Consider the following 12,997-nt stretch of genomic DNA (forward strand, 5'->3'; position numbering starts at 1 on the left):
TGATTATGCAGGGGGTCGGACTCGATGATCTATTGAGGTCCCTTCCGACCCTAACATCTATGAATCTATAAAAAAAACTATGACTTAATTGGCACCACAGACTTGGTGGGATAATTCCCGTAACTGGAATATGCACATTGTGAGGTATGCTTTGTTCCCGAATGACAGGTATGCGAAAAGCAAAGGAGGCATTGCATGTTATGTCAAAAATGTATCGACTTTTTGAGGGTAGAGCAGTGAACTACATCTGGATAAATGTGAAAAGAACAATAACTTAAAGAAAGTACCAGAGAACTTTTGAAAAAAATTAAATTTAAGGTAACAGGGTGTGTCGTACTTCATGTCAGGGTGCTAAGGGACCTAGAGGAAAACAACTTAGTCATTGGCAATATCTGCATATTCATGGATGACAGGCAGGATTGCAGAAGTGTGAAGAGGTATCATACTGCCCTCCCCACCCCACCTTCTATTGTTTGTTTGTGTCAAAGAAGACCTGGGAAAATTATAAACTAGTTGGTCTGACTTTTAACGCTTGGAAAGTTAGGACAAATTAAAAAAAAAAAAAATCAATTGGTAATATCTGGAGGGTGAAGGGATGATTGCTAGTTTCCGCTCATCAAACAAGCGTTAGTTCAAGCACCTCCGCCACCATTTGTAAGTGAGGGGACCCTGACACATGATATGCCATGGAGCTTTCTAAATTAAAGTGCCCCACTACCACCCCTGCAGCACATGTAAGAGTGCCCAGAGGTACTAAACGTAATGCACATGAGCAGTGGCAATACGTAGGGGGTACATGGGGGTGCACTTGCACCCCCTAAAAGCGCCAGTACACCCCCTTACTGGCCGTGCTCACTATTCAGGCAACGGGCGGGGGGGGCCATGTGAGAGTGCCGGTGCACCCCTGTGAGTGCTGGCAGGGGATTGGGAGTGCTGCAGCCACTTCACAATCAGCCGTGGGGGGACCCTTCAGCCCAGTAAGATTGGCCACGTAGGGACAACCCCAGTCGCTGACTGGTTGCTGGGGGATGCACATACCCCCCTGACTAAGCTGGCACCAGTCACCCATGCAGATTAGGAAAAGTGCATTAGTGATATATTGAGAATAGGCACATACTTCACATAAGCCGACAGTTGCACTAGGTGACCTTTGAAGCCCACGGATCCTATATGATTTCCTTTCAAATAAAATTGCTTTTAATTAAATTAGATTAATTGGACATTTAAGAGAGATAAATGAAATCTTTACAAATTTAGCATTCCAGCAAAGACGTACACAAATGATTATGCCTTAGCAAGAGCTGTTTCATAACACACATCCAACATTTGACCTATAAAGATGCTATTACCTACTACAGAATATCCTCTAAGATGTCAAGAACTATAGAAAAAAAAGTTCAAGAATTTTAAAAAACTCTACATATCGAAGAACTGTGCTACAGTCATGTTCATCTTTTCTCCGTAAGAATGCCCATTAAAACACCATAAATTAAAACACAGCACCTATGAGCAAAAAAAAGTGAAACTGGACAAATCTTACATACTGTTTTATAATGCTGACCAATAGTCAACATTAATATTATTAAAAACAGACACGTGGAGCAATTTTTGTAAATGTTCTCTCACCTACTGTATTGCTTATGAGCCGGTTCTTCTTGTTCCCATGCAGAGGTATGCTCTAGCTTTAAATAAACAAGCTTATCATTCCTGACACAGGTATCCAATGGATTAGCAATGGAACAGCCACTGGAAGGGCAAAGGTGGTCTGACTGACTTTTCACTAATACAGCGATTCCTTTTACTGATGAAGTTAAATCCTATAGGTACAGTTGGTTAAAGTTAGGAACATTTTGTATAGTCAATTTTTAAGCAATTCTATATGAAAAATTTAGTTTTCCCATAATTTTAGGAGATGCAATCTGCCACTTGCATTAGATTTATCAAACATACATATAATGATGTGTGCATTTCTGTTACAGTAACAATCATGATTCCCAGTGCTGAACCAGGCTCCCTAAACATTTGCAAGTACAGACAAAGGCAAAAAGCTTGTAATCTACAAAATTGAGGGTATTGGCAACCAGCTAATTTTGGCTGATGTGGCCGATAAATGGCCAGTGCATGTGCACAGCCACAGCTGCAGGCAGCCAGAAGTGCAGTCTGGCAGCATGGAGAGCAGCCAGATTGGGTTGGCAAGTCTGTTGTGGGGGAAGGGGTATGGGGGGCAGATCAAGGCCCCTGCAGCGAGGAAGGGAGTGGGGCTGGGGCAGAGGATGGAGATTTGAGCAGCTTGTCCAGGGGGTGCAGGCATTTCCTGTTGCTGCACACGCCCTAGGAGACCATGGGGCAAGAGGCGTTTGCCCAACTCTGTGCAGGGCGAGGGCAAGCTGCTGCTGCATGCTGGGGCGGCACCAGGCTCTTCTTGGCAGGGGCTGGGCCAGGATGCCCTCAGGTTGGGCAGTGGTGGCACTGGGAGAGGGGCTACGGGGAGGGGAGGGGTGCAGCCACCCCAAAATTCACCACAACCCCCCAATCCATCCTCCCAGCACCTCCGCCTTCCCCAAGCTCAGCCCTAAGATATGTTCTGATCCAAAGTCAGATTGCAGATCTTATCTCCATTCTGATTCTGATAACAAAGGCAGTATCACAGGTTACAGCACAGAAAATGATGAGGTCAATTGTTTTACAGGATCTGAGGTGGGGCTTGGATGGAGGAAGAGGTGAAAAGAATCACCATCTTCTGTTCTACTAAGTGCCACTCTGCTCCCTTTCCCCTGCCTGATCTGCTACTCTGCTTTCTGCTCCCAGCCCTGCCTAATTTGCTCCTTTGCTTTCTGGCCTGTTGCTGTGCTGCCTGTCCCATCCCTGATCTGCTACGTGCCATTTGTGGTACCCGTGCCACAAGTTGGCCACCCCGACCTAGAACACAATATTGGACTGGAAGGGATCACTCCCTCTGTAGCAACAGTGTTGCAATTGCAGGGTCCCTAAAGGTCCATAAGAATGTGCACTGAAGCCCTTCTTCCCCATACACAGAATAACCCTAACACTAATTATTCCAATCTTTAGTACAGAAGACCAAAAGCCTGAAAAGTCACATGATCTTGTGTCCTTGAATGGCTGTTAGAATCAAGCCCAGTCGAGATAAGTGCATCAAGCTAGATGACTTCAAATCCAATGCAAAGATTAAATCTGTTGTCTGTACTTTGCCTTAGTCAGTGATTCAACTTCCTAATGGCTGGTATGGCAACCAAGAGTTTGAACCAAGCCAAAAGACTCCTCAAGCTTCATCCCAGATCACCTACTCCAGTGCCACCAGGATTCTCACTGCAATCAATCCTAAGAAGAGAGTCTTTCTCTGCGTGGAGCAGTCTGCACACACATGAATATACAGACCCACAAGATTCTATATTAATAGATTTTGCTTTGATCCTAAAAAGACGCAGATGAAATCACAAAGTTTCATCATGTTTTGTACTCATGTTTTGGAAAACCCAAACACAAATTCACCCAGGTTTGCACAAGACTGAGTCCAGAGTCACAATCCACATGCCAGAAATTTAACAAATCCTGAAGAAATTCCATTTCACAGTTTCAGGTTTATTAAATCTGATTTTTTAAAAGCATCTCTCTTAGCTCAAGCATGAACCTCTCAAAATTATAAAGTCCATTATTATTCACTAACCTGATCAGAGTTAAGCTGTGAAGAACCATCTTGAAATACCATTGTAATCACTACAGCCAATGCCTGTTTAATAGTTCCAAGTAGTTGGATTTTTTCTTCATATTCTAAATTTCTTATGTCACAAAATGCTTTTTCAGATGATTCGCCTTGTTCGGAAGTCCAATCACACTTAGTTTTACATGGATTAATAGAGTGCTTTTCTGGTAACCATTTTTCTGACTTCTGTGAACAATACATAGGCACATCCCGTTTCCTTTTAAGACTGGAAGATTCTTTAAGATTCTTTTCACAATCCTTATTTTCCTTTGTCTTTACTGAAGAGTTCCCTTCACCACTGTGCCATTTTGGTAGACCTACCACCTGGTTACTTAGAATAGCACTTGAACAAAAGGGGGGCAATAGTAAGCCCATGCTGGCCTCTCGGTTGCAAAACACTTCATTTTTAAGAGATGTATTTTTTGCAGTGTAAGCAGACTTTAATAATACAGGTACAGAATTGTGAATCTCCTAGAAAAATAAGAAACATTTTGGTGAACAAATGATTCAACTGATTATTAAAAGTCAGCAACCAAATAAATATGAATTGAGTGTCTTTTTTAAAATATTTTTCCCCAAATAACGTGTGTGGAAGTTTTTTTATGCCGTCTGAGAGTCCTTTAAAAAAAGATCTGCTTCATATTTTGAATTTGTCAAGTTAAACAAATACTAATTCAAGAAAATATAAACAGAAGGTAAATGCTTAATGTAGATTTAGTTTTTATTTTAGTGAGGGAATACATGCATTTAATAAACTTCTCAAATGGTCATTATTGCTGGCTATACTGAAAGTGATTACAAATCTTATAAAAGGTACCCAAGTAACCCTTGTCCATGGCTCCCAATCAATGTGGATCTTCCACAACACTGAAAAACCTAATCTTCAGTGGCTCAATTTAAAAGAAGTTAAAATATTCCATACCCACTCAGTTCTAGGCCATATCACCAAGGCAGCAAAAAAGATTGGTCTTTGTCCTTCACCATTCTTTATATTCCTTAACTGCAACTTTGTAAAACCAGAAGAATCAGCTGTACTTTTCAGACCAGTGTTTCTCAACCACTGTATATGCTTAACCCTTGGCTGAAGTCAGCTACTTGACATTATACACCATTGAACCAAGTTTATAGTCAAACAACACATTTAAACAGAAACATTGCTTTGTTGCGTGTGGCTGGCTGTGACCAAGGTGGTGAACCATTGTTTCAGGAAGAAAGCAAATTAACTGGACAGGGATAAACTATACAATGTGCATGTGCGGGGCAGAAGGATTATGCATTTTTGACCCCAAATAAGAGAGTAGCAGCTCTCTCAAAAGGTCAAGAGGAGCACCCATCTTCACCACGTGCCACCCAGACATTCAAATCGGGTAATTCAATCCAGTATATTCTTCAGTCAAGAAATAATGGGTCCTATATGTAGCACTTGTTTACTTGATGTACACATAAAGCTGAATTATACATATGGTTTGGTGGGGGGAGAGAAATCACAAGGAACATGTAAGAGGTCAAAATTGAGTGGGCAAGACATGTCACCACTGTCCAGCCAAAATGGGACTCCAGATAGCCACTTCAGAGAAAAGTTCCCAGACTAGACAAGCTGAGAAATGAAATGCTTCCTCAAGATAATGCTAGCTGCTTCTAGAAGCAGGAAGAAACTATTTGGGAACCATTAGTGAGCTGACAAAATGAACAAAAAAAACTGTATCCTGGACTGCCTACTAAATGGATGCCAGGTACCTGGCATCTAGCAGAAGCAGCACAACTGTAAAAACTCGTGGCTAAAAAAAGTATTTGCTGTTTTTAGTACTAAATCTTGAAGCATTTTTTAATCTCAATAGCTTTCCATATAATATATGGAAATATATAAATCACACACACTAAGCAATTTCTTTGTTTGCAGTATGCTTGCCTTTTCATGTTCCAGAAGCGTTTCCTTTTCCCTGAATTTATACTCGTTTGTCTCCTCAACAGCACCTTAAAGAGAAAAAAAAAAAAGCCTATTAAGGTTACCTAAAAACTTTCCATCACACTATTTTCAACTGCCTACAATGTTACCAAAATGTAACTATTTGCACTGACATTTTCCATACTAGTTGCATACTTCCGAATAAATATTCTTGGAAATTCTTATGCTTTCCAAGAGTTAGCCATTACCTAAAACAGACGGAGTGAAAGTGTATTTTGCTTATATCAAGAAGTTTGTACTTCTCGGAAACATTAGCACCTCCAGATAGTTGCAATGGCTTGAAAAAAAGTGTCACCCTGGTATCACTTGTGCCTCTCAACTTTCCTGTAAAAAATCCACCCAAATTTGGTGAAGTTTAAAAAAAACCCCAAAACAAGTCTCTCATATGCTCAGTAAGTAATTAGACACTGGCAGTATTTTTCAGAAGAGATTACTGATAAATTTGGGATCCAAAATAAAGAGCACAGCAGCTTTGGTAACCAACTTTAGCTCAGCAGCAGTATGCTGTTGGAAACTACCAAACTCAACCTACATGAATTAAAAAAAAAAAATTGGGGAATAAAACCTGGATGCAAGGAGCCCCAATTTGTCCAGTGGGTTTGGCCTAAAAAAGAAAAATATATATGACCCACGTTTGATATGCATTAGACTCTTCCACCCCCCACATGCATCAACAAGGCTGGAAACCTGGCCTATAGATCCCCTCAGTTCAAACCTCTATAACAAAAAGTCTATATACCTTAGATAGATTTTGCGCAGTTTTTCCAGTAGATTACACAAATATTTATTATGGAAAAATGAAGAGCAGAAATCCTGAACACATATGGTTGCTGATCTGAAGTGGCATCTCCACGTTAAAAGACATCTTCCTTCAACAGCAAATCCTATGGCAATGGGTGATTAGCAACAGGGGCAGATGCCAGTGATTACTAAATCACAGATCCATGCAGAGGCAATGATTGTCCTTTTTTAAATACATAGAGGGTAAAAAGAAGGTGCCAAATAATGTGGGGCCTCTGCAGGACATGCTTGGTAACCTCGTGGTAGCACCAGATGACAAAGCTAATCTCTTTAACAGATTCTTTGCTTCGATTTTTCTGAGCAGGGACCGGGACATCCCCCCCACCCCCACTGGGATTCCGGACAGACCCAGGGGAGGCGCAGCCAGGCCCAGGGTCAGTGAGGACCTAGTCAGGGAACTTCTGGTGGGACTAGATGTGTTCAAATCAGCAGGTCCTGACGACCTCCACCCTGGAATACTTAGGGAAATGGCAGAGGTCATTGCAGGACCCCTGGCACAGCTTTACGAGCACTCATGGTGCTCTGGTGAGGTGCCTGATGACTGGAAAAGTGGCAATGTGGTCCCCATTTTCAAAAAAGGGAAGAAGAAGGACCCAGGAAACTATAGGCCTGTTAGTCTTACCTCGGTCCTGGGGAAGCTCTTTAAGGAAATTATCCAGGAGCACATCTGCGAGGGGCCAGCAGGGGAGTTTATGCTTAGGGGCAATCAGCACTGGTTCATTAGAGGCAGGTCCTGTCAGACCAACCTGGTAGCCTTCTATGACCAGGTCACAAAAGAATTGAACACAGATGTCGCGGTGGACACAGTCTTCCTGGACTTTAGTAAGGCCTTCGACACCGTCTCTCACCCCATCCTCATAAAAAAAATTAGGCATCTGTGGTGTCGACGCCTACACAGTCAGATGGGTCATAAATTGGCTGGAGGGCTGCACCCAGAGTGGTGGTGGTGGACAGGTCGTTTTCAACCTGGAGAGATGTGGGCAGCGGAGTTCTGCAGGGCTCGGTCCTTGGGCCCACACTGTTCAATATCTTCATTGGCGATTTGAACGAGGGGGTGATGTGGTGGCCAGAACCAGAGGGGTTACTATCATGAGCAATAAATATATGCTCTTGGAGACATCCAGGCAAATTGTTTAGCAGTTAAGATTAGCTAATGCAAAGCTTGCAAGTTTGCAACCTGCAAGTGGAATTTGTCGGTCACAATTTAACCAAAGTGTTGAATCTAACTATTTGCACTGATCATGGGCCCCCAAAATAAGCAAACTACAAGATTAGCTTATGTAACAGGTTTTTTAAAGGTCAGCCATAACAAGATTTGACCACCTAATATAATTAGCACATTCCAAGGAATAAAAAACCGAGGAGTTGAGCTTGGGCAGAGTAATGCTAATTTCAAACCTCAAAGTAACGTAGTATAATTTGCTTATTGGGTGAACCCGAGTTCGAACAGTAACCTTTCATGATAATTTTTAACACCTTTTGATCCCATAGGGTAACAGCTATCGGGCAAGATTGTGAGTGGCTCTAAAGCCAACAGATTAACATAAGGCATAAAGGAACATGCATGTCAAGTGACCAGTTAGAAGGATAGGACAGAAGGACCATCGCTGTACCAAGCCTGGATCCTGGACTCCCAGTGTGAATGAGGACCGGATCCTGACCAAGGGACTTTCCCAGTGACCCCTCAGACAGCATTGATCGGGGACACCTGACTTTGCTGGAGCAACTTGGTGCACACCTGGCATAGAGGGACTGCTGATAAGTTGCCAACCCCATATGCGAAATCTTTGTCATTCTGTCTATCTGTTGTTTTCATTCACTATTAGCTCTTTATTACTGTGCTATCTGTTTGTCACATTAACCTTTCTGTTAACTGTTTTATGCTAAGCTATAAGTAAATTTGCCTTTACTTCACTCCTGACTCGCCTCCTTGATCCCGAACCCAGCAGCCTAACGGCTGATACACTCACAGCGCCTAGCCGGCCTGTGACAGGTGAAAAGCACCTTGTTCAAGTTCACAGATGACACTAAGATGTGGGAAGAAGTGAGCACGCTAGAAGAGAGGGACAGGCTACAACTAGATCTCGATAGGTCACAGGGGTGGTCAGATGAGAACAGGATGGGTTTCAATATGGACAAGTGCAAGGTGTTGCACCTGGGAAGGAAGAATCAGCAGCATACCTACAGGCTGGGGAACTCCCTTCTTATCAGCACAAAGGCAGAGAAGGATCTTGGAATCACTATTGATTCCAAGATGAACATGGGCCACCAATGTGGGGACGCGGTCAGAAAGGCTAACCGCACCTTGTCATGCATCCATAGATGCATCACAAGCAGGTCCAAGGAGGTGATTCGCCCCCTCTATGCAACACTGGTCAGGCTGCAGTTGGAGTACTGCATCCAGTTCTGGGCACCACACTTCAGGAGGGATGTGGACAGCATCGAGAGGGTCCAGAGGAGGGCCACTCACACAGTCGGGGGCAGCAAGGCAGGCCCTATGAGGAGAGGCTATGGGACCTCAACCTGTTCAGCCTCCACAAAAGAAGGCTGAGAGGGGATCTGGTGGCCACCTACAAACTTGCCAAGGGGGACCAGCAGGCAATGGGAGAGTCCCTGTTCCCCCGAGCACTACCGGGGGTAACAAGGAACAACAGCCATAAGTTGACTGAGAGTAAATTCAGGCTAGATATCAGGAAGCACTACTTCACTGTCAGGGCGGCTAAGAGCTGGAACCAACTTCCAAGGGAAGTGGAGCTTGCCCCTACCCTGGGGGTCTTCAAAAAGGAGGCCAGACAGACACCTAGCTGGGGTCATTTGACCCCAGCATCCTTTCCTACCCATGGCAGGGGGTCAGACTAGATGATCTGTTCAGGTCCCTTCCGACCCTACCAACTATGAAACTATTGTCCAGTGGTCACTTTGTACTTGGAACTGACATAGGTGTGCAGTTTAGCAGCTGCAATCATGACTGACCAGGCCTATGTAGGATTGACTCTACTCACCCCACATAGGGAAGGGACTAGGAAAGGTGCTTTAAAGAGAGTCTGTATTGCCAGATTGGAAAACCACATCCAATGGGATCACTTTAGCTGCAGTCCAAAACAAGTAATGAAAGTTAGCATTCTGGACCATCGGCACCCTGGCAGACAACCCTAATAGTTACTGACAGGAAAAGAACAGTGCTTATGCCAGAGAACTTATACAATTTGATACTGACCTCTTGCAATGGTTAGGGAGAACATTTTAGATTCAATTTATAAGATTTAGAGCTACCATATTATAAACCTAGATTCTGACATTTCTAAACAGAGAGGGGTAGACTCATACTTGACTACCTTCTAATGTGGAGATCATAGTCTTGACCAGTAACAGAAATCAAAATTTTCAGGACTTCCATTAGTCAAGTCTTTGATTAACGAGCTCTTGATCCCCAGCTCAAGAGTCATTCCCACAGACTATGGAGCATGATGTAGGGGAGTCTGTCTCTAAAATATTGAGTCAACAGCTAAGTACAGAAAGTCAAAGAGCCCAAGGCTGAATCAATTCAGTCTTTGCAGGTTAGTCTAAACTGCACAGATTGAACCAATATAAGCAAGTGAACAGAGATTCACTTTTGATTCTGGAAATACAGCCACATGCCTGCAGTGTCCCAGGCCAGAAGCCAGAGGGTGCTACAGCACACCTCCCTACTCAGCTGGAGCAGACAGCTTGGGCCAAGGCTAGCCCCTTTCCCCCACCCCACACATACCTTGGAAGGAGGGTACAAAGCATCCTGAGATGCTGGAGCACTGCAAGTTAATGTGAATCTGAAGGGGATATGACACAGAAGTTCAATAAACCAATTTAACCTAAATCAGTTAAGTCTGATACTACCTCCACCCAAGTTTATCTTAAACTGGTTTTGGCCATTTTGAAAGCAGTTTATGTCCACTGAACTTCTGGTGTGTTACAGGTTTGAACTGGTTTCCAATCACTTATACTGGTTTGTGTGTAATTTCTATCCCTAGCCAAGAAGTCTAACACAGACAACGCTGAACAAGTAAAAAGAACTGCTGTGCATGCAGAAGTGTTACTATTGCAAAATGTATTTGCTTCATACAAGGTTAAAAAACAACAATTTGTGAATGTGAAACAGAAGTTCCTCTTTTTTAGCACTGTGCTACTTAGGGGAGTTAAGTAATGTGGCAAAGTCAAAATTAAAACCCAGGAGATAATTCATTTTTGCCAAAAGAACCCAAAGAATGCTCACCCAATTCAAAAGAATGACTTGAACATTATTTCTAACAAAATATTGTCTGTGTATCAAAAGATCTGAAAATGGAAGAGATTCAAATACCACATGAATTTTAAGTTCTATTAGTTTCCCCCCAAGTTTTTGGAAAACAATACTTCTCGAAACTGATTTGACCTTAAATGTAACCAGTATCAATACAGGTCCACATTGCAAATTTATCAACACAGAGCAAATAAAATTTGAATTTCACGGAATCATGAAGAACCATTAAATCATAGGGAAGTAGGACTGGAAGGGACCTTCATTTGATATAAACAGATTACAGCGAAGCAAAGAACCATTACGTATGACCTTATGATTATTTTGACGCATCAGGGCCAAATTCTGACATCTTAACTTGCACTTGGATAAAGTTATCAGTACAGTAAAAGCGAGACATTTGGCCAAAGTAATAACTAGGTTTGATCAAACACGCAAAGCTAGCAATATTAAAATCATGATCTACCTACTTATACTATAGAAGTGGAGATTACTGGTAAGTATTAAACATTGTACATCTACAGTTCTGCCGAAGTTATCGCACAGTATGAAACAACAACACGGTTCTAGTAGGGCAGGGGCAGTGTGTCAGCTATGGTGGATAAGGAAAGGCAAAGATATTTTCATGATATCTTTAACACAAGGTTCTAGATATTAACAGCTGCTGACATAATCTGCTTCAAGACTCGGGAATTTTAGTTTTTCCTCCATTTCCATCCTCATTATAAGTTATTCAGTGGATCTCAAAACTTATCCTAAATTTAACTATCTTAGCTGAAGTTTGAAAAAACCATCACTAGATGGCAGCATACATCCACTGTTGCTTTCATGGCTCAAGGCCAGAATGACATGACAGCACCTTTGGTTGAAATAAAGCATCTCTTCTTTTAAAAGAAACACTATTCTCAATATGCATTTTCAAGAAAATATCAAAATAAGATTCAATTGTATACTTATCAAAATAAAGTAAGGTCCAAGAGCTTCACCAAAGAGAGGTTTCTAAAAGGCTCATCTGATCAGTTGAGCTCTTTGCTTTTTTCCTCCACCTATCATACCAACTGGAAGGCTTACAAGTAAGAAATTTCCTGAACACCGCTGAATTCGTCAAATGTGTTCTTACAACTATCAACATAGGGAATTAATAAAAATGTGTTACAATTCTTTTCATTTAGCTTTAAAATTACCGAGTCGCACTCCTTTCTCTTCTCACTTAAAACATGTACACGCGCTCCTTGAACCATTTACATTTACTATTATAAAAACAGTTCCTCTAATTTGAGGCTTTTGGAATGGAGAGCCCAAAGGCTTAGAGAGATGGCAACATGTTATCATATGAAAAAAAGTTAACTTTTGACAAAAGAATTCACTGCCTGGAAGAAAGATAGGAGCCTGACAATAGCAGCAGAGTTAGGGGTGGGCAAATGGGGCACTAACTCCAGGCAAGGATTGAGAGGGCAATTTCATCCTGCTGGTCAGAGGGAGCAAGTGAGAGAAGGGAAGTAAAATGGATTGACACATGTGTGCATGTACACACATGTCTAAGTAGCCTGAGTTTCTAATTTATATCTGATTTACCATGTTACTAGACTAAATTTAACATCGACTCTTTCAAGCATCTTTATATTGAGTGTAGTTTTAAAATTCTGACATTCAAAAGTTTTCCTTTAGAAAAGTTTGATTATTGAAGGGTATATACATAAGTTAGAGTCATGTGTCTCATGTTTATAAGGCAAACATAGAATAGCTCGTGCTCAATTTGCAATCCAATGCTTAAGAAGGAATAATTACTACTATTTTAGTACTACAGTGAAAGGTTGCTTGCTTGTTATACAGTGCAATTACTGCATCATCTAGACAAAGGTGAAAATCATTCTACTTTGAGTTTTAGAAGCATGGGTTGAGAGATGCTACTTTTCAAACAAAGTCTTCCTGTTCTATAAGAATAATTTGTCATATTAAAAAGGAATTCCTCCGGAATGGCCAAGGCAAACTGATTATGCCATATTGGGTAATTAGTAGTGTGGAGGTAATCAATCACCTGGGTTCTGCCACAGCAGGGCCTACTTTCCAAGACCCCCAACCAACTCTTCAGTACAACAAAGCTCACCCACCAATACCAGGCTAAATCTAACGGGTGTTCCTGAAGTGAGACACCATTAAGAGTCTTTGGACCATAACTTATGCCCCTTCTGCCAACAGACCCCCCCCCCCCCCCCCCCCACCACCCCGCCCCCCG

General features: G+C 42.2%; 1 protein-coding gene across 1 annotated transcript in view; it reads right to left on the reverse strand.

The window, feature by feature from the left end:
• POLN (DNA polymerase nu) overlaps nt 1-12,997 on the reverse strand; it is a gene marked incomplete at its 3' end in the record, with an annotated part of 116,627 nt that overhangs the window by 99,092 nt on the left and 4,538 nt on the right. Inside the window, exons 3-5 of the mRNA XM_006030901.3 lie at nt 5,631-5,695; nt 3,686-4,192; nt 1,627-1,817 (exon numbers count right to left, since the gene is read on the reverse strand). Of these exons, the coding sequence (XP_006030963.1) occupies nt 1,627-1,817; nt 3,686-4,192; nt 5,631-5,695 (763 nt within the window). The remainder of the gene's footprint in view (nt 1-1,626; nt 1,818-3,685; nt 4,193-5,630; nt 5,696-12,997) is intronic.

This window comes from Alligator sinensis, unplaced genomic scaffold (genome assembly GCF_000455745.1).
Source record: "Alligator sinensis unplaced genomic scaffold, ASM45574v1 scaffold1051_1, whole genome shotgun sequence".
Lineage (NCBI taxonomy): Eukaryota > Metazoa > Chordata > Crocodylia > Alligatoridae > Alligator > Alligator sinensis.